General features: G+C 39.6%; 1 protein-coding gene across 1 annotated transcript in view; it reads right to left on the bottom strand.

Annotated features, from left to right (window-relative positions):
• The window catches only part of LOC138363731 (uro-adherence factor A-like), a 38,782-nt gene that overhangs the window by 13,317 nt on the left and 1,901 nt on the right, over positions 1-23,564 (bottom strand). Inside the window, exons 2-4 of the mRNA XM_069323122.1 lie at positions 19,334-19,443; positions 18,775-18,923; positions 18,537-18,618 (exon numbers count right to left, since the gene is read on the bottom strand). Coding sequence (XP_069179223.1) covers positions 18,537-18,618; positions 18,775-18,923; positions 19,334-19,443 — 341 coding nt within the window. The remainder of the gene's footprint in view (positions 1-18,536; positions 18,619-18,774; positions 18,924-19,333; positions 19,444-23,564) is intronic.

Raw genomic sequence — 23,564 nt, 5'->3', positions numbered from 1 at the left:
AGTTTTACTAAATTAATATATTTTCTCTAATTTTTTTCTTATGAAATGATAAAGCTACCCATTTCATTATGTATGAGGTCAATTTTTTTTTATTGGAGTTAAAATTAACGTAGATATATGACCGAACCTAACCAACCCTACCTAACCTAACCTAACCTATCTTTATAGGTTAGGTTAGGTTAGGTAGCCGAAAACGTTAGGTTAGGTTAGGTTAGGTAGGTTAGGTTGTCGAAAAAACATTAATTCATGAAAACTAGGCTTATTAGGCAAATCGGGCCTTGCATAGTAGGCTGAGAAGTGAGTTCTGGCTACTAGGTACGACATATATATATATATATATATATATATATATATATAAATATATATATATATATATATATATATATATATATATATATATATATATATATATATATATATATATATATATATATATATATATATATATATATTAGTATATTTTGGTAGCAGTCTTTCCTGTAGACATATATTATTAAATATGACCGAAAAAGTAAGATTAATAATTCTAACACGAATTTTCTCAATCTTTCGTACATTTCTTTTCACTGTTGGAGGTAAATCAAATATCAATTCTCCAAAATTCATTTTTATTTCTAGTCTGACGCGACACGAGCGCGTTTCGTAAAACTTATTACATTTTCAAAGACTTTAGTTCACAAATACACAACTGAATAGAACTTACGCATCTCCGATTTTATATCTACATTTGAGTGAGGTGGAAGGGGTGATGTGGCATTAACACAAGACCGAACAAGATGTGGCATTAATAGGGTATTAATTTCATCAACACAAGACAGAACAAGAAGTGGTATTAATAGGGTATTAATTTCATCAACAATTAACATTAATTTCATTGTTGATGAAATTAATACCCTATTAATACCACTTCTTGTTCTGTCTTGTGTTGATGAAATTAATACCCTATTAATGCCACATCTTGTTCTGTCTTGTGTTAATGCCACATCACCCCTTCCACCTCACTCAAATATATATATATATATATATATATATATATATATATATATATATATATATATATATATATATATATATATATATATATATATATATATATATATATATATATATATATATATATATAATGGGGAAGCGAGTGTACATTACAGGATAACAGGACAACAGATAACAGCATAACGTTGACAGGATCAACAGGGAGAACAGGGACAACCCCAGCGGGATACAGTATTGGGAATTATGATGGAACTGCTGTTACTGAGATGGATTACTGACATACATTTTGAGTACAATTGAAGTCAGATTGACGTTATATGAGCTGAGTGTTTGGAGTTACTTTCATCCGGGATAGTCCCAGAATCTGCTGGTGAAAAATGCTGTGTATGCAGAAACATCCATGACTTCATGAAACGATTTCTTTATATTAGTTCTACTTATAATTGTCTTCCCATCTTCATCATTGTAATATATAAATTGTGCCCAGATCTGTCTTACCGACATAATAGTACACTGCACTTTGTTTTTCCAATATATCTTCTTTCAAATTAAAAGCTAAATCGCACTGACTTTATGATAAAAACGTAAATTTAATTTAGAATGCTTTTCACCAGTTTTGTGAAGTCAGTATTTTAATGATTGGAATAAGTTGTAACGAATGAAGTTTGTGATCCTGATAAAGAAAAGGTCTACTTGCAATTCTGTTATTGTGGCTCTTATGTAATTTATATAAGGTACTTTTTATGTAAACTTTTCCAAGTTACAAATGTACTTCATTTATGAATAAAGCACTTCATTTTAATTGATTTCAAAATCATTAGCAAAAGGAAAAATACTATTTTAGCAGTAGTTCACTTAAAAAATCAATAGAGAAGAAGAAATTATATTTTTTCGGAAATTACACACACGCACATACATGTATATATATGCAAACAAGCCTGAATGGTCCCCAGGACTATATACAACTGAAAACTCACACCCCAGAAGTGACTCGAACCCATACTGCCAGGAGCAACGCAACTGGTATGTACAGGGACGCCTTAATCCGCTTGACCATCATGACCGGACATAAGGAAGTGATAGCCGAAGCTATTTGAACCACTTCCCCGCCGGCACTCGGATGGTAATCTTGGGCATAGCATTTTATCAAATCACCTCATTCTTTGGGGCACACGTGAGGAACACAAATGCAAACAAGCCTGAATGGTCCCCAGGACTATATACAACTGAAAACTCACACCTTATGTCCGGTCGTGATGGTCAAGCGGATTAAGGCGTCCCTGTACATACCAGTTGCGTTGCTCCTGGCAGTATGGGTTCGAGTCACTTCTGGGGTGTGAGTTTTCAGTTATATATATATATATATATATATATATATATATATATATATATATATATATATATATATATATATATATATATATATGTCGTACCTAGTAGCCAGAACGTACTTCTCAGCTTGCTATGCAAGGCCCTATCTGCCTAATAAGCCAAGTTTTCATGAATTTTTGTTTTTCGACTACCTAACCTACCTAACCTTACCTAACCTAACCTAACCTAACCTATAAAGATAGGTTAGATTAGGTTAGGTAGGGTTGGTTAGGTTCGATCGTATATCTACGTTAATTTTAACTCCAATAAAAAAAAATGACCTCATACATAATGAAATGGGTATCTTTATCATTTCATAAGAAAAAAAATAGAGAAAATATATTAATTCAGGAAAACTTGGCTTATTAGGCAAATCGGGCCTTGCATAGTAGACCGAGAAGTGTGTTCTCGGTCTACTATCTACTATGCGGTCTTAGAGTTTGTAATTCAGTCCTCTTGGCACGACATAAGGTCCCTATTTTACCTGCTGGATCGTTACGAAAAGCTTGGAGACGAAACATGGTGAAAGATAGCAAATAAATGTACAACGAATATAGTTGTGATATGGTAAATGTCAAAAACAGGATAACGTGGCAACTGGTAACTCCTTTGGAATTTTAATCTTTAACAATTAACGTTAATTTTAGGATGGTAAATGATTACTCAATCAAAATCGCAGGAAATCTTGTACTCGGTACTCAATGTAAGAGAATAAGGGCAAGAAAATCCTACTAAATAAGTGAAGCTGAGTTTCTAAAACAAAAGGGAAAATTTATTGCTCCAAAAGTGAAGTAGGTAGTCCAAGAATGTAGGCATACCTTGCCGAGTCTCTATAGAACATAAGCAAGGGTTTCCCACTAAATGAAATATGATACTTACAGAATTAGCGAACTTTGTGCTCTGTAAAAAAAAGCTAATTCCCTACCTAAGTAAATATCATCATCTCTGACCGACGTGTAGGGGCGAGAGTGTCAACTGGTGACGAGAACTGCTGCTGAGGTCCCAACTCAGCAACGTAGTCCGTGCTAGAGGAACTATGGCCCTCTGTATCCTCCTTCGGTCGGATTGCAGAAGATAGGGTGCTTTGACCCGAAGAGAAACGAAAGTACCAGGGTACCACAATGATGATCTGCCGATAATGTGAGAAATATCCTAGGGACAAAAGGTGGTAAACACGAGTAATAACACGGAGGGAGAAATGACCAATTAAGAGAATGACTGAGGCCTCCAGTCACCACGCAATCCAAAGTTATCCCACACTCACCATATGCTACTCTCGGAATGCACAATACACACAGCACCATATAAATATAAAAATTAATGATAATATTGAAAAGTAACTTTAGCAAAGCGAAGTACGCTTACCACAAATTGATGTTCTGGTACTAGTACCTGAGGGAAGATCCCGGACAGGACCCCATTAAATGTGACGTGAAAGCGTTGGAGAGTAGATGTTCGGCAGTCTTCCAATGGCAGGTGTCAATGCCTGGTCACACTTACAAAAAAAAATAGACTGCTTGCCTGTTGTCTGTGGTAAGTGAGAGGGAGGAACACGTAAAACACAAAGTATGAACAATGAAACTTTAATATATTTAACTTTAAACATAAATGAAAATAAAGACAAATCTCGGGGAAATGAATAGTGCAATTAAATAACAAAGATAAATGCAAAAACAATGTGAGACACAATATTAAATGGTGAAATAGTGATGAGAATATTGGCTATGGCTGAGACCTCCCTTAGTATACAAAAGCTAGAGAGCTTAGTAAGCCAGAGAGAGATGTCAACTCTAAGAGCACAAAGAATATTCTGAAGTTGATGACTGGTCCAGGCTCAGACGTCGACTCAGGTAGATGGCGCTGAGGTGCAATGTGCAGGTGTGTGGTCGGCGAGTCACCAATCAGGAGCAGGCAGGCTAAAATGGGTAGTTGGCTGGTTGACGACGAGCCGGCATGGAGGGTGTGTGGAGTTGGGGGGTTAGGGTACGTTTTGCCTCCTGGTCAAAACGTTTTGTGCTACTGGTGACGTATCTTGAATGTAGCATCTTATACTTGTAGACTTTACGTAACTTTAGGTAGGGAAGAGCAGGCTCAATCTCTCTTGAAAGAGATTATCGTCACACTATATATATATATATATATATATATATATATATATATATATATATATATATATATATATATATATATATATATATATATATATATGTCGTACCTAGTAGCCAGAACGTACTTCTCACCCTACTATGCAAGGCCCGATTTGCCTAATAAGCCAAGTTTTCATGAATTAATTGTTTTTCGACTACCTAACCTACCTAACCTAACCTAACCTAACTTTTTCGGCTACCTAACCTAACCTAACCTATAGAGATAGGTTAGGTTAGGTTAGGTAGGGTTGGTTAGGTTCGATCATATATCTACGTTAATTTTGACTCCAATAAAAAAAAATTGACCTCATACATAATAAAATGGGTAGCTCTATCATTTCATAAGAAGAAAATTAGAGAAAATATATTAATTCAGGAAAACTTGGCTTATTAGGCAAATCGGGCCTTGCATAGTAGGCTGAGAAGTGCGTTCTGGCTATTAGGTACGACATATATATATATATATATATATATATATATATATATATATATATATATATACGACATATATACGACATATATATATATATATATATATATATATATATATATATATATATATGTCGTACCTAGTAGCCAGAACGCACTTCTCGGCCTACTATGCAAGGCCCGATTTGCCTAATAAGCCAAGGTTTATAAATATATATATATATATATATATAAATATATATATATATATATATATATATATATATATATATATATATATATATATATATATATATATATATATATATATATATATATATGTATATATATATATGTCGTACCTAGTAGCCAGAACTCACTTCTCAGCCTACAATGCAAGGCCCGATTTGCCTAATAAGCCAAGTTTTCATGAATTAATTGTTTTTCGACTACCTAACCTACCTAACCTAACCTAACCTAACTTTTTCGGCAACCTAACCCAACCTAACCTATAAAGATAGGTTAGGTTAGGTTAGGTAGGGTTGGTTAGGTTCGGTCATATATCTACATTAATTTTAACTCCAATAAAAAAAAATTGACCTCATACATAATGAAATGGGTAGCTTTATCATTTCATAAGAAAAAAATTAGAGAAAATATATTAATTCAGGAAAACTTGGCTTATTAGGCAAATCTGGCCTTGCATAGTTGGCCAAAAAGTGCGTTCTGGCTACTAGGTACGTAGTACCTAGTATATAGCACATATATATATATATATATATATATATATATATATATATATATATATATATTATTAAATATGACCGAAAAAGTGAGGTTAATAATTCTAACACGAATTTTCTCAATATTTGTTATGGTTCTTTTCACTGTCGATGGTAGTTGAAAAATCAGTTCTCCAAAATTCATTTTTTTATCTAGTCTGACGCGACACTTGAACGCGTTTCGTAATAACTTATTGCATTTTCAAAGACTTTAGTTTGCACACACACACAACTATAACCAGCAAACACTTAAACAGATTTCTTACTAAGCTATAATTCAAACGGCTTTTCATTTTATATACCTGCATTTCGGTGAGGCGATATGTTACAACAGTCTTGGATGAGATGAAAACAAACTTTCAACACAAGATAGAACACGAAATATTGGTAGTATTTGGGAAAGTTAAAGGGGAAGAATGGAAGTAAATGCAAAGGGCCTATTGGCCCATATTTCTTGATGCTTCTATATTGGTGCGGAGTCTTGAAGTGGGTAGAATATAGTTTTGCATTAATTGGCTGTTGATTGCTGGTGTTGACTTCTTAATGTGTAGTGCCTCGCGGATATCAAGCCGCCTGCTATCGCTGTATCTATCGATGATTTCTGTGTTTTTTGTTACGACTTCTCTGGTGATGGTCTGGTTGTGGGAAGAGATTATATTTTCCTTAATAGAGCCCTGTTGCTTATGCATCGTTAATCGCCTGGAAAGTGATGTTGTTGTCTTGCCTATATACTGAGTTCTTTGAGGCTTACCCTTACTTTGAGGCTATGCCTTCAAATGCCCAAGTGGGCATTTGAAGGCATAGACGACATTGGTCCCTTTCAAAGCGTTCTGCTTTGTGTCTGGAGAGTTTCTCATGAGTAGGTTGGCAGTTTTCTTGGTTTTATAGTAAATCGTCAATTGTATCTTCTGATTTTTGTCTGTAGGGATAACGTTTATATTAACAATATCTTTCAGGACCCTTTCCTCCGTTTTTTGAGCTGTGGAAAAGAAGTTCCTATAAAATAGTCTAATAGCGAGTACAGGTTTTGTGTTAGTTGTCTCTTCAGAGGTTGCATGGCGTTTCACCTTCCTTCTTATGATGTCTTGAACGAAACCATTGGAGAAGCCGTTGTTGACTAGGACCAGGTGCATTCTTGCTACTATATATATATATATATATATATATATATATATATATATATATATATATATATATATATATATGTCGTACCTAGTAGCCAGAACGCACTTCTCAGCCTACTATGCAAGGCCCGATTTGCCTAATAAGCCAAGTTTTCAAGAACTAATGCTTTTTCGACTACCTAACCTACCTAACCTAACCTAACCTAACATTTTCGGCTACCTAACCTAGCCTAACCTATAAAGATAGGTTAGGTTACGTTAGGTAGGGTTGGTTATGTTCGGTCTTATATCTACGTTAATTTTAACTCCAATAAAAAAAATTGACTTCATACATAATGAAATGGGTAGCTTTATCATTTCATAAGAAACAAATTAGAGAAAATATATTAATTCAGGAAAACTTGGCTTATTAGGCAAATCGGGCCTTGCATAGTAGGCTGAGAAGTGCGTTCTGGCTATTAGGTACGACATATATATATATATATATATATATATATATATATATATATATATATATATATATATATATATATATATATATATATGTCGTACCTAATAGCCAGAACGCACTTCTCAGCCTACTATGCAAGGCCCGATTTGCCTAATAAGCCAAGTTTTCCTGAATTAATATATTTTCTCTAATATTTTCTTATGAAATGATAAAGCTACCCATTTCCTTATGTATGAGATCAATTTTATTTTATTGGAGTTAAAATTAACGTAGATATATGACCGAACCTAACCAACCCTACCTAACCTAACCTAACCTATCTCTATCGGTTAGGTTGGGTTAGGTAGCCGAAAAAGTTAGGTTAGGTTAGGTTAGGTAGGTTAGGTAGTCGAAAAGCAATTAATTCATGAAAACTTGGCTTATTAATCAAATCGGGCCTTGCATAGTAGGCTGAGAAGTGCGTTCTGGCTACTAGGTACGACATATATATATATATATATATATATATATATATATATATATATATATATATATATATATATATATATATATATATATATATATATATATATATATATATATATATATATGTATATGTATATGTATATATATATATATATATATATATATATATATATATATATGTCGTACCTAGTAGCCAGAACTCACTTCTCAGCCTACTATTCAAGGCCCGATTTGCCTAATAAGCCAAGTTTTCATGAATTAATGTTTTTTCGTCTACCTAACCTACCTAACCTAACCTAACCTAGCTTTTTTTGGCTACCTAACCTAACCTTACCTATATATATAGGTTAGGTTAGGTTAGGTAGGGTTGGTTAGGTTCGGTCATATATCTACGTTAATTTTAACTCCAATAAAAAAAAATTGACCTCATACATAGTGAAAAGGGTAGCTTTATCATTTCATAAGAAAAAAATTATAATAAATATATTAATTCATGAAAACTTGGCTTATTAGGCAAATCGGGCCTTGAATAGTAGGCTGAGAAGTGAGTTCTGGCTACTAGGTACGACATATATATATATATATATATATATATATATATATATATGTATATGTATATGTATATGTATATATATATATATATATATATATATATATATATATATATATATATATATATATATATATATATATATGTGTGTGTGTATGTCGTACCTAGTAGCCAGAACGCACTTCTCAGCCTACTATGCAAGGCCCGATTTGCCTAATAAGCCAAGTTTTCATGAAATCATTATTTTTCGACTACCTAACCTACCTAACATATATATATATGTCGTACCTAGTAGCCAGAACGCACTTCTCAGCCTACTATGCAAGGCCCGATTTGCCTAATAAGCCAAGTTCTCATGAATTAATTGTTTTTCGACTACCTAACCTACCTAACCTAGCCTAACCTAACCCTTCTGGCTACCTAACCTAACCTAACCTATAAAGATAGGTTAGGTTAGGTTCGGTAGGGTTGGTTAGGTTCGGTCATATATCTACGTTAATTTTAACTCCAATAAAAAAAAATTGACCTCATACATAATGGAATGGGTAGCTTTATCATTTCATAAGAAAAAAAATGGAGAAAATATAATAATTCAGGAAAACGTGGCTTATTAGGCAAATCGGGCCTTGCATAGTAGGCCGAGAAGTGCGTTCTGGCTACTAGGTACGACATATATATATATATATATATATATATATATATATATATATATATATATATATATTTATATATATATATATATATATATATATATATATATATATATATATATATATATATATTTATATATATATATATATATCACTAGCAGCACATTCACTAGCCTCATCAGTCAGTAGGGCAATAAATAATATCCCCAGAGCTGACAACTTGATCCCCATATCTCCTCAACGCAAAAACCGTCGTTGCAGACCCAAGAGTTCCAATGACAATTTTTAGCTAGGAACACAAGTGACCAAAAAAATTGAAGAGGGCAACACAGTAGGGGCAATTAGGTTACTTACCAGCGAAGACAGAATCGCCTCTAGAAATACCGCTACTGCCAACTCACTGAGAGAGAAGCACCCTCCTAGAGTACCGTGGGAACCCACTGCTCAGGACACAAATGTCCCAGACATGGGACCTCTATTCCTCCAAGCGTCAGAAGTATTCAAAGTCATCATGTCATTTCCGCCAGGCTCGGCAGGGGGATACACTGGAGTAAGACCTCAGCACCTCAAGGAGATGGTAAACCCAGTTCTCGGAGAAGTTGCCGAGACACTATTGTCATAGGTCACGAAGTTTGTCAACGACTGCCTCTCTGGGTTGATCCCATATACAATTAAACCCGTTTTCTTTGGAGCAGTCCTTTGTGCCCTTAAGAAGAAGGATGGTGGAGTCAGACCCATTGCCGTGGGTAACACACTTCGGCGCCTTGTTGCTAGGGCAGCTGTCAGAAAAATTAGCATAGACGCTGCGACGATGCTTCGACCCCATCAACTAGGTTTTGGTGTCCCCCATGGCTGTGAAGCAGCAGCTCATGCAGCACGAGCCTATATCAAGCACCTCCCAGAAAATAAGGCATTAATTAAATTAGACTTTAAAAATGCCTTCAACCAGGTAAAAAGGGATGTGGTACTGGAAGCAGTTCGAACAAGCTTTCCTTCTCTACTCCCCTTCGTCTCAGCAGGGTACAGTAGGGAATCGACGCTGCTGTTTGGGGAACATGAAGTTGTTTCTGCAGAAAGTGTCCAGCAGGGAGACCCACTTGCCCCTTTTCTCTTTTGCATGGCTGTTAAAGAGGTCACAAGCAGGTTGACCAGCGAACTCAACATCTGGTTCCTGGACGATGGCACCGTGGCAGGGACACAGGAGTCCCTGCTAGAAGATCTACAGCTGGTGAAATCTAAGGGAGAGGAGTTAGGACTCACCCTAAACCCATTAAAGTGTGAAATCATCTCATCTAGCCAACCAACCATAGATGCAGTGCGAATCATATTGCCAGGAGCCCAAGTGATCGCTCCCACCGACAGTTTGCTGCTAGGGGCACCTCTGGGCTCGAGCGCCATTGAGGTAGTCATCGAAGAAAAGCTGAACGACCTGAGGAGGATGGAGGGAAGAATAGGGGCTTTGGACGCCCACGATGCTGTGTACCTTCTCACAAGGTGTCTGGCTTTGCCCAGACTGACCTATTTCCCATGGTGTGCTCCCTCCTTCGACAGCCCAAAATTAACAGAATATGACATACTCCTAAGGTCAATAACCGTGAAAGTGTTAAACCTCTCCCTGCAAGATGACCAATGGGACCAAGCAACGTTCCCAGTTAGACTCGGGGGGATAGGTATTCGCAAGGCGACACAGTTAGCATTGCCGGCATTCTTATCCTCGACCAGTGCAACAGGTGAATTTGTTAAGGAAATACTACCGGAATACCGAAGAGACTCCATTGGGATTCATAATCCCGAATTCGCGGAAGGAGCCGGTCAGTGGGACAATCTTGTCCACTCTCATCCTCGACCGACTTTTCCAAATGACTGCAAACAGTCCAAATGGGATAGCCCCATAGTGGAAAACATCGCCACATCATTGCTGGAGGCAGCTTCCAGGAAGGACAAAGCGCGTCTTCTAGCTGTGCAAGCGCCCCATGCCGGGGACTTCCTGTTGGCAGTCCCTAATTCCGCCTTGGGCACCCGCCTGGACCATCGGACCCTAAGTATTGGGGTTGCCCTGCGCCTTGCCGCCCCTATCTCCACCGAGCACTGGTGTATTTGCGGCCATGCACGGGCAGACCAATCCGGCAGCCATGGTCTCATCTGTCGTAAGACACAGGGAAAGATTGCCAGACATGAAGCAGTCAATGACATCATCAAGAGAAGTTTGGCTTCAGCTGGGTGCCCAGCACAAAGGGAACCCCAGTTGTGCACGCCTGACAACAGCCAAAAACGCCCAGATGGAGTCACCCTGCAGCCGTGGAGGGAAGGTAAACAGGTCGTGTGGGACTACACGTGTGCATCCACATTGGCTGATACCTATCTAACTTACAGCACAGCTGAGGGAGGCGGGGCGGCCACCTTCCGGGAGACCCAGAAAACTAACAAGTACAGGGACCTAGAACATTGTTACAGGTTCGTGCCAATAGGCACTGAGACTCTGGGCGCCTGGGGTAAATGTGCACTTAAGTTCCTGAAGGAGCTGGGCGAGGAACTCATTGGGAAGACTAGAGACCCAAGAGCGGCCAGTTTCATGTTCCAGCGGCTAAGTGTCGCTGTTCAGAGGGGAAATGCGTGGTGTATCTTGGGTACACACTATCTTGGGTATATTTTGGAAGCAGTCTTTCCTGTAGACATATATTATTAAATATGGCCGAAAAAGTAAGATTAATATTTCTAACACAAATTTTCTCGATCTTTCTTATGTTTCTTTTCACTGTTGATGGTAAATGAAAAATCAATTCTCCAAAATTCATTTTTATTTCTAGTCTGACGCGACACTTGAGCGCGTTTCGTAAAACTTATTACATTTTCAAAGACTTTAGTTTACACACACACACAACTAGAACTGAATAGAGCTTAAACATCTTCGATTTTTTATACCTGTATTTGGGTGAGGTGATATGTTACAACAGTTTTGGATGAAGTGAAAACAAACTTTCAACACAAGCCAGGACACGAAACAATGGGTATTGAAGGTAAGAATGGAAGTAATTGCAGAGGGCCTATTAGCCCATATTTCTTGATGCTTCTATATTGGAGCGTAGTCTTGAAGTGGGTAGAATATAGTTGTGCATTAATTGGTTGTTGATTGCTGGTGTTGACTTCTTGATGTGTAGTGCCTCGCAGATGTCAAGCCGCCTGCTATCGCTGTATCTATCGATGATTTCTGTGTTGTTTGCTAAGATTTCTCTGGTGATGGTTTTGTTGTGGGAAGAGATTATATGTTCCTTAATGAAGCCCTGTTGCTTATACATTGTTAAACGCCTGGAAAGAGGAGATGTTGTCTTGCCTATATACTGAGTTGAGTTTTGAGGCTTACAGTCCCCAAGAGGGCATTTGAAGGCATAGACGAAGTTGGTCTCTTTTAAAGCGTTCTGCTTTGTGTATGGAGAGTTTCTCATGAGTAGGCTGGCCGTTTTCTTGGTTTTATAGTAAATCGTCAGTTGTATCTTCTGATTTTTGTCTGTAGGGATAACGTTTCTATTAACAATATCTTTCAGGATCCTTTCCTCCGTTTTATGAGCTGTGGAAAAGAAGTTCCTGTACAATAGTCTAATTGGGGGTATAGGTGTTGTGTTAGTTGTCTCCTCAGAGGTTGCATGGCGTTTCACCTTACTTCTTATGATGTCTTCAACGAAACCATTGGAGAAGCCGTTGTTGACTAGGAACTGCCTTACCCTACAGAGTTCTTTGTCGACTTGCTTCCATTCTGAGCTGTGGCTGAGAGCACGGTCGACATAAGCGTTAACAACACTCCTCTTGTACCTGTCTGGGCAGTCACTGTTGGCATTTAGGCACATTCCTATGTTTGCTTCCCTATTGTAGACTGCAGTGTGGAAACCTCCGCTCCTTTCCATGACTGTTACATCTAGAAAGGGCAGCTTCCCATCCTTCTCTATCTCGTAAGTGAAACGCAACACAGAACTCTGCTCAAATGCCTCCTTCAGCTCCTGCAGATGTCTGACATCAGGTACCTGTGTAAAAATGTCGTCAACATACCTGCAGTATATGGCCGGTTTCAAGTTCATGTCGACTAAGACTTTTTGCTCAATGGTACCCATGTAGAAGTTCGCAAACAGGACACCTAAGGGAGAACCCATGGCGACCCCATCTACTTGCTTATACATTTGCCCATCCGGGCTCAAGAAGGGTGCCTCTTTAGTACAAGCTTGGAGTAGTTTCCTTAGAATGTTTTCTGGTATGTCAAGAGGAGTACAGGCCGGATCACGATACACTCTGTCCGCTATCATCCCGATTGTTTCATCCACAGGTACGTTGGTAAACAGTGATTCTACGTCCAACGAGGCTCTTATCCCTGTGGCCTGTGTTCCCCGCAGTAAGTCAACAAATTCCTTTGGAGACTTCAGGCTGAAGGCGCAAGGGACATAAGGAGTCAGCAAGCCGTTGAGTCGTTTCGTCAGTCTGTACGTGGGTGTGGGTATCTGGCTGATGATTGGCCGAAGTGGGTTTCCAGGCTTATGTGTCTTGACATTTCCATACGCGTATCCAGGTTTATATTCCCCAATAATCTTTGGCAGGTGGAGTCCGGATTTCTTGGGGTTCACAGTTTCGATCAATTTGTTGACCTTTGCTTTCAATTCGGCTGTAGTGTCCTTCGTTACCCTTTGGAATTTAGTTTGGTCAGAGAGTATGAGGTTCATTTTCGCCAGATATTCATCTTTTTTAAACATGACGTATATTGGCGACTTGTCACCTCTCCTGACAACTATCTCCTTGTTTTCACGAAGGCTCTTAGCTGCCGCTTTGAGCTCGGGGGACAGTATGGTGCTTCTGTAGTTGCCTCGATTCTTTCCTCCTTCCACAATAAGTTCTGCTTGTAAGGTGTCTTTGGTGGTAACCTTCTTTTGTGCCTCGAGGTCGAATATGTCGTCCAACAGAATCTCCAACTCCATTTTCTGGGCCATCTCACTTGGTCTGGACATAACGTGACAGTTTATGTCGTATTTTATCGTGAAGGCTTGATTCCTTGCTGCTGGGTCGTGCGTTTTGATATTAGTATATTTTAGCCAAACGGCCAGCCTACTCATGAGAAACTCTCCTGACACAAAGCAGAACGCTTTAAAAGAGACCAACGTCGTTTATGCCTTCAAACGCCCTCTTGGGGACTGTAAGCCTCAAAAAACTCAGTATATAGGCAAGATAAAAACATCTCTTTTCAGGCGTTTAACGATGCATAAGCAACAGGGCTCCATTAAAGAACATATAATCTCTTCCCACAACCAAACCATCACCAGAGAAATCTTAGCAAACAACACAGAAATCATCGATAGATACAGCGATAGCAGGCGGCTTGACATCTGCGAGGCACTTCACATCAAGAAGTCAACACCAGCAATCAACAGCCAATTAATGCACAACTATATTCTACCCACTTCAAGACTCCGCTCCAATATAGAAGCATCAAGAAATATGGGCCAATAGGCCCTCTGCAATTACTTCCATTCTTACCTTCAATACCCATTGTTTCGTGTTCTGGCTTGTGTTGAAAGTTTGTTTTCACCTCATCCAAAACTGTTGTATATATGTAAATATATATATATATATATATATATATATATATATATATATATATATATATATATATATATTTATATATATATATATATATATATATATATATATATATATATATGTATATATATATATATATATATATATATATATATATATATATATATATATATATATATGTATATATACATTTATATATATATATATATATATATATATATATATATATATACATATATACATATATATATATATATATATATATATATATATATATATATATATATATATATATATATATATATATATATATATATATATATATATATATTAGTTTATTTTGGTTGCAGCCTTTCTTGTAAACATATCTTGTTAAAGATGACCGAAAAAGTGAGATTAATAATTTTAACACGAATTTTCTCAATATTTCTTTTTACTGTCGATGGTAATTGAAAAATCAATTCTCTAAAACTCATTTTTATTTCTAATCTGATGCGACGCTTGAACGCGTTTCATAATAACTTATTACATTTTCAAAGGCTTTAGTTTGCACACACAACTGTAACCTGAAAACACTAAATAGAGTTTTACTTATACTAACACTAAACAGCTTATCCGTCCTAATTATACTCGCATTTTGGTGAGGTGATATGGTGCAACAGTTTTGGATAAGGTGAACAAACCTGGGACAAATATAAGACCGAACATGAAACAATGAGTATTAGTTGGATATGAGAGCATAAGAATGGAAGTAACTGCAGAGGGTCTATTGGCCCATACCTCCTCTTGATGCTTTTATATTGGTTAGGAGTCTTGAAGTGGGTAGAATATAGTTGTGCATTACTTGACTGTTGATTGCTGGTGTTGACTTTTTGATGAGTAGTGCCTCGCAGATGTCGAGCCGCCTGCTATCGCTGTACCTATCGATGATTTCTGTGTTGTTTGTTAAGACTTCTCTGGTGATGGTCTGGTTGTGAGAGGAGATTATGTGTTCCTTTATGGAACCCTGTTGTTTATGCATTGTTCATCGCCTGGAAAGAGACGTTGTATATTTGCCTATATATTGAGTTCTTTGGGGCTTACAGTCCCCATGTGGGCATGTGAAGGCATAGACGACGTTGGTTTCCGTCAAGGAGTTCTGTTTGGTGTCTGGGGAGTTTTTCATGAGTAGGTTGGCCATTTTTTTTTTTTTGTAGTAAATTGTCAATTGTATGTTCTGATTTTTTATTTTTGTCTGTAGAAATGACGTTCCTATCACCTGACTGGTTTTAGGAGACAGGGGAAGCGTTTAAACTAAGCAAACATCAGTAAATTAAGGTCATGAGGCCTTAAGATCTTTACCAGCCTTTCCTCTCCTCTTTTAACAATCTGGCTCCTTCCATCAGCAAATTAAGACCAGAAGAGAATGAAAGCAGATGGCAAGCATTTTGTGGAAATAGAATAAGATGTTGCCATTATGGAGGTCATAACGTCACTTTAGTTGTGAGAGTCGTCAGGGATAGATGTACGTCGGTGCCCCCTGGGAAGAAAGAAGATTATAGCTCTTGGTTAAGTATTTGAGTGAATGTTACGTGTACAACGGGTGAGGAAGCTGCCGAGGACGACGTTATTTTGTTACTTATATTTTATTAGGAAAACAGGTTATTTTAGTATGGAACTGAAATTTCAAGTTTGTGTGGGGAGAAGTTTGTGGAGGAGCTTCGTGTCTGATGAAGATTATGTGGGAGTAGAATTTCAAGTGTGGAGTGGAACTTGAGTTGCGTGGTGACCACCGGCCAGGTCGGACGTCCCTGAGGTCTCTCAGCTCCTGGCTCATATTTACGTTGGGTGATTGCTGGTTTGCCCTGCTGGTGGTGGTTTGCCACTGGCAGGATGACGTTTGACTTAGCCATGGGGACTTCTCGCCCTTCAGTGATGAGGACATTGTCGACTGGTCTGGCATTTACGGTGCCGGTGGACAATTCATTGGTTGGTGTCGCCCTGGTGGACGTGCTTCATGTGCAGCTGTCGGACCTGGTGGGCATCCAGCTGCTTCAGGGCAACCGTGCTGTGGTCAAGTTCCGCCTCCAGGCTGCCTTTCAGGCGTTTCTCGAGCGGTGTGAGGGGCGTGTTTACCCTCTCCCTGATACTGCTGGTTCTGTTAAGGTTGTGAATCTTAGTGTCACCTTGACGTCTGTGGCGGTGCATGGTGCCCCCTTCGAATTTCAGGATTTGGGACAGTGAACAATTTGGGACAGTGTTAAGTGTTCGTTGGAACAAAGTCGTTGCCGGGCACTGTGTTGGTATGCTTGACGGCTCCCGCACCCTGACGATGTCACTGAAGTGTAGTGTACCGTCGTCAATGTCCGTGTTGGGTTACACACGGAAACGTTCTCGGTGGCCCCGAGTGTGTCTCCCCTTCGTGGTGTGCCTTGTTTGGAGGTGGAGGAGTATGATACTCTGGCGTCCCCCACCGTGGATGATGGTGCTGTGAGGGGCTCCGATGTTGCTACCTATGCCCCCCCCCCCTCCTGCGTCACCTGCTATTGGATCTCCGCAGTGGAGAGTTGCCCCTGATGATCGGGACCTCGTCGTGGTGTTGCAGAAAGATGTGCGCCGGGGGCCTCGGCTCCTGTGCTCTGTGGTGGGTTGCCTCGGTCTGGGGGAAGCCTAGTCCCGACTGCTGGGGTCGTGCCCTGTGGGGTTCGGGTGTTGGGCCCCTTATCGGGACGCCCGGGTGCTTCCGATCCCGTGGTGCTCGTCCACTGTCTGGGTGTCGCGGGTGAAGGAGTTTGTTTATAGTGTGCCGGATAAGATGTCTCAGCCGAGGGCACGGCCTGGAGGCCGGCTGCCCGATGACTTGTGGGTGAGTTGGGAAGCATACTGCTTGCACTTTCCGATGTACAAGTTCCCGGAGAAATATTAGTTAACGTCTTGCGTGCACCGCTACGCCGTGCGTGGTTCAGCTACCACCGTGCGCTCGACACCCCGCCCTACGGTGCGGGGAGTCTACCTCTAACGTCCACCTCTGTTTCCGTCGCCACTCCTCTCTCTACGGCCCGCTACATCCAACACTTTTGACTTTCTTCTCCTCCTTAACGTCTACGCGTTTCCCTACATTTGTCCTGGTGCAGTCATCGGGAGGGTAAACCCTTCATGCAAACTGCACCTATTCTCAAGAAGAAGAAGAAGAAGGAGTGGAACTTCAGTGGTAGAGTGGAACTTCAAGTGTAGTGGTGGTACACGTTTTTTTGTGAAGCCGCACATAGAAACTTCACAGGCACTGAGTGGGAGTTCAAGTAGCAGTAAATATTTAAGAGACTGCAGGAATTCCTACCTAATTTTGAGGACCCAGAGACAGATGTTCATGGTGGTGAGCCTCAGGAAGCGGAACAGAGAATTGTATGGACACCGTGATATGTTTAAGGTATTGCTTGAATGTATATGGCATGAGTGATACAATGTAAGGTGAGAAAGTGATTATTTTTATTGCTGGAGATATTTTTGTATGCAAGTAGCCTAACCACAAACAGAGAGGAACCAGGACGCTTTGGGCTGGAAAATGAGTAGCAGCCTAGCGCAGTTTATTTGGTTGATGACGAACTGATATTATATAAGTGGTAGCTTTTTTGTAGAATCGTATGATACATTATATCCTGTTATATTTATTTATTCTGTGTATTTACATGTAATAAATGTTTGTCTGTAGACAATTGATTTTGGCTCTTGTCCTGGTGAGGATTTCTGGGAAAAGAGAGAGAGAAACGGTTGCAGAGTGGTTGACAGTGGACAGTAGTATTATAAAGAGGGAATTTGGAGATCATCTCTAAACAAGGAGAGTGTGGGTGAGTCACGGCGGCTAGAGTGGGAATGTATTCATGATAAATAGGCCAGATAAGAGCCGTTTCCTCAAGTAACACAGACGTTGAACCCCCTTCGCACATAAGGCGATTTCTGGGAGATCCATTAGAAGATAAAGCTAAAGTTAAGATAAGTAAGTAAGCATAAGTTAGTACAAGTTAAGTTTTTTAGAAAACCCTACCTCTGATAACTGTTAACAACAATACCACTGTCAACAATACCAACACTGTCAACAACAACAACACTGTCAACAATATTAATACCTTCACCAACAACAGCACTGTCAACAATACCAACACTGTCAACAATACCAACACTGTCAACAATACCAACACTGTCAACAATACCAACACTGTCAACAATACTATTACTCTCACCAACAACAACACTGTCAACAATACCAATACTGTCAACAATACCAACACTGTCAACAATACTATTACTCTCACCAACAACAACACTGTCAACAATACCAACACTGTCAACAATACTAATACTCTCACTAACATCAACACTGTCAAAAATACCAACACTGTCAACAATTCCAACACTGTCAACAATACCAACACTGTCAACAATACCAACACTGTCAACAATACCAACACTGTTGTGGGGAAACTCCAGGCAGTTAATCTCTCTTTTTCAAATTGACTTTAATAAAATAAAGTTGTCTTATTTATTTTTCTTAGTAAGTAAGAATTAATTGAGTGGACTGTATATACTAGTAAACTGCCTGAAATCTTCTTACACACTATTGGGAGGGACAATTGGTAGCCTAACCTCTTTGTTATGGCTCCTTCTTAAACTACCAATTGTTTACCTTTCAATTATAATAATATACCACATATGGTGGTCTAATCTACTAGTAATAATTACTAATTATGACTACTAATACTAGTATTAATGGCTTAGCTGTGCCAGTAGTGTGGGCCTGGTAAGGCTTGTAGGTGTAGCCTCAGATTGGGTGTGGCCCTGTGCCTCCTGGTGCCACGTAATGGCGGCTTGTGGGAAGGACAAAGCTTGGCAAACATATAGTAATGTGTATGAACCAACTGTCTGCACAGCTTGCTGCTCCTCTCACAATTTACCTGTATGGGATGCAAGGAATTAATCAAAGTTCCCTAAACATATCAATTACAGGTATGGCATGAACTGTGAGGGTTGTAAAATGGGGTACACGTACATGTGGTTTGGATTCATACATTATGACCGACTTATTTTTATAAATGAATAAATGTGCACATTATAATTCAGATACAAAAAATACTTGATAAGCTGGATACAGTCGTTGTTGCGATGGTTGTTAGGTTGTGTTGCTGGTGTTGACACATAAATGGGGTGTCTAGTTGTTTACACCAGCTCTAGAACCAAAAATACAGCGTGGTAGCTGCTCTGTTGTTGTTATGATGTGGGAGCCTCTCCCAGAGGAGCCGACGCCCTCAACGCTGGTTCGTCACTCAAAGTAATTTTACATTAACAAGGGAACCTAGCTACAATACGGTGTTAATAATTATATTCAGTCTTATTGATTACTTTTTTGTTACTTCTAGATACTAAACTAGTCTATTGACAATGTTTCATAATGTAAATATCGATGACATCCATGACATCACGGAGTCTCCCATTTTCCATCCTGAAGGGATTACAGACTAAGGGAGACTGTGTTATATGTGTGTGTGCGTTTGTGTGTGTCGGTTTCCCAACATAATTCCGGGGGGGGCAGAACACGGGTCGAAGTCCCGGTAAGGACTGCGATCACTTTATTCTTCTCCCTCAGAATTATAGAGCTGCTTTAATTTGAGTTTACATTGTTGTGCAGCAGTCCGTTGGGGACGTATGTCTCGTACTGGCATATCAGGTGCTGGAAGTCGTTGCACGTCTTCTTTCCTGGCCAGTTCTAGAGGTACTAATTTCTCTAAAGTTTTGAGATTAGTGTTGCTTTTGCATTTTACTTTCACTATTCTCAAGATGCCCTGGCTGTCTGGATAAACAGAGACTATTTCACCTATAGGCCACTCTGAGCGTGGTCCATCACTATCCACCAGAACTATGTCACCAGGGTTCAAGTTAATTCTGTTATAGGGATTGTTTGCCCCGTAATGATACTCCCTAAGAGCTGTAAGGTATTCACGAGTCCATACGTCATTCCACCGACTTATCACCCTTGAAAGATGTTTGAAACGTTGAACCAAATCACTCTCTTTGACATATGAAGGATCCTCTGGTTCCTCATCCGTAAGGGACACAAGTGTTGTGAGAGGTCTCCCATACATCAGATGAGCTGGACCTAATGGTTCACGCTGCAAAACATCATCAGAGAGGTAGGTAAGTGGTCGGTTGTTAACTCGTGCTTCTATTTCTATGATTACTGTTTGAAGCTCCTGAAGGTCAATCTTTTGGCGGTGTAGAGTTTTCCGTAAAGAACGTTTCACCGTACCAACCATGCGTTCATAGAAGCCTCCATGCCATGGTGCTCTGGGAGGTATGAATTTCCAATGGCACTGCCGTTGAGTTAGGGCTGTGCGTACCTTTGGGTGTGTCCAGATTTTCCTCAGACATGCTTCTCCTGCCACCAAGTTGGACCCATTGTCTGAAATCATTAACTTAGGACAAGATCTACGTGAAGCAAACCTGCGGAAAGCCTGTAAGAATGCTTCGGCACTCATATCGGGAGTCACTTCTAGATGGACTGCCCTTGTTGTGGCACAAGTAAAAAGACAGATATAGGCCTTTACTGGTTTCTTGTCTTTAGTGCCTGTCAGTGTTAGTGCTCCTGTGAAATCTACTCCTGTTGTCTCAAAAGGATGAATATGTACGACTCGTTCCTTCGGAAGTGGAGGAGGGCCAGGATATGGACACACTCTCTCATCGTATCTCCGGCATACAACACAGGATTTGATTATGGATTTTACTGTCTGTCTACCTTGGGGTAGCCAGTACTGTTGTCTTAATTCTGTGAGAGTATCTAATACCCCACCATGCAGAGTGCAGTATTTGTGTATATGTAACACAATTAGTTTGCTTACTATGTGGTGACGAGGGAGCAATATTGGATTTTTTCTTCCAGATCTATGTCAGCATGTTGTAAGCGTCCTCCGCATCTTATCAAGCTATAATTGTCAGTGTCTATCCAGAGACCCAGATCATGTTGTAGCTTCTTAGGAACATTGTCAATTTCTGTCCCGAATGTGTCGGTCTGAGCTCTTTTAACCCAGTACCTTAGGGCACTAGGGAATTTATGCTTGATTCCTATTTTCTTTAGAAAATCAAACACTACTTGGGTGACACCTACAAGTTTGTTCAGTTCAGAGTACCGAGCAGGATCAATTACCAAAGTCCGAGGTAGTTCCGGGTTCTCAGTGGGAACAGTGACATTGGTCACAATGACTTGTGGCTTTTGTTCAGGCCACTGGTCGCTGATTAGCCACTGAGGTCCATTGAACCACATCTCTGCCTTTGTTAATTGCCGTAAAGTCAGGCCTCGGGAGAGATAGTCAGCTGGATTCTCTTTAGTAGGTACATATCTTAGTTTATACCCTGCTGACAACTCTCGTATTTCCTTAACGCGGTTACTCACATAAGGATTCTTACTGTTATTGTTTTTAACCCACTGTAGCACTGCCTCATTATCTGACCATACTACTGTTTCTTTAAAGTGGATGTGGCTTAAGGCCTTGATCAGATAATGAGCCAATCTTACACCTAGCAGTAAGGCTGTTAATTCCAGTTGTGGCAGTGATCTTTTCTTTAAAGGTGCCACTCTGGCCTTTGATGTGAGCAAATTGGCTTGCCCATTTGAGACCAGGTAAGCTACTGTACCATAAGCCTTTCCTGAGGCATCACAAAATACATGCAGCTTAATTGGTTCTTTTTCATTTACTATTGTGTTCCTAGGGAACTTGACAGACTCTAGGATACTTAAATCTTTCACTAACCCTTGCCATTTTTCTTGTAGGGCAGGTGTTAGAAGATCATCCCAGCCTATCCTTTGTTGCCAACATTCCTGTAATATCATCTTCCCATTAATTAGTATTGGACTTAATAAGCCTAATGGGTCGAAGGATTTGCTGACTTGTGATAGCAATTTTCTCATTGTTAAGTTAGTGGTATCTGTCTCCACTGACTTGATTGTCAGCTGATCGGCTGTCGTGTTCCATTGGACACCTAGTACCTTTGTCATCTCGGGTACTTGGTAGTCGGGAAATTCAGTTGCGATCAGTTGTTTTAATTTGTCATTGTTAGAGACCCAAGACTGGAGAGGCATATTGGCTCCCATTAATTCTTGATTGGCCTCATGGTATATGTCCAACAGCTTACTTTCACTGTTGGTTGTTCCTTGAAAATTATCAACATACAGGTTTCCGCTAATTTCTGTCTTGTTCGGGCTATTGGACTTCTTCAAGTGCGTATCCAAGGTAGCTTGAAGCAGAAATGGTGAGCTCGTGGCTCCGAACAAAACAGACGCAAACCGATAAGTGATTATTTCACTGTTTGGTCGTTAGGATCCTTAATCCATAGGAACTTTGTGTAGTTCCGGTCTTCTTCTTGAAGACCTACCCTAAGGAATGCCTTGCTAATGTCGGCCGTATATGCATAAGTCCCTATACGAAACTTTAACAGCACGTCATAAAGCCTTTGTGTTAGGCTAGGGCCAGTTTGAAGGCAATCATTTAACGAAACACTATTCTGCCCCATCTTAGCATTGCAATTAAATACTATCCATAGTGGGGTAGTAGCTGAATTCTTCTGTACATGGTGGTGTGGCAGATAATGTCCTTCCTTTGGGTTATCATTTGTTACAACTTCGATAAATTTGTCATCGAGCTGCTTCTGTATTATTTCATGGTACAACTTCAAGTTCTCAGGTTGTCTTTGTAAGCGTAACACCTGTGATCTTAATTGATTTTGTGCCATAAAGTAGTTGATGGGTAGCTGAGGGTGATTCAGCTTCCATGGTAACCTGTCCCAGTACTAATTATCTCTGTAGATAACTGAGTCTAGGTATTGTTTGTAAGTCCAGTCATCATCTGGGCTAGGTTGTTCAGGGACAATGCCGAGAGTTGCCAGGTCCCATAACTTATATACTGGGGGATTAAGCTCATCCTCGGATATGTCTCTGAGTTGCAGTGGAGACTTCTCCTAGTCATGCAACCATTACTGCGTTGGCATGTTGGTGATCTACAGGTGCTGGTTGTTTTAGCCGTAATAC

This window comes from Procambarus clarkii, chromosome 11, assembly GCF_040958095.1.
Source record: "Procambarus clarkii isolate CNS0578487 chromosome 11, FALCON_Pclarkii_2.0, whole genome shotgun sequence".
In the NCBI taxonomy this organism is placed as follows: domain Eukaryota; kingdom Metazoa; phylum Arthropoda; class Malacostraca; order Decapoda; family Cambaridae; genus Procambarus; species Procambarus clarkii.
Note: the sequence above shows the minus strand (reverse complement) of the source record. Positions and strands in the feature narration are given on the sequence as shown.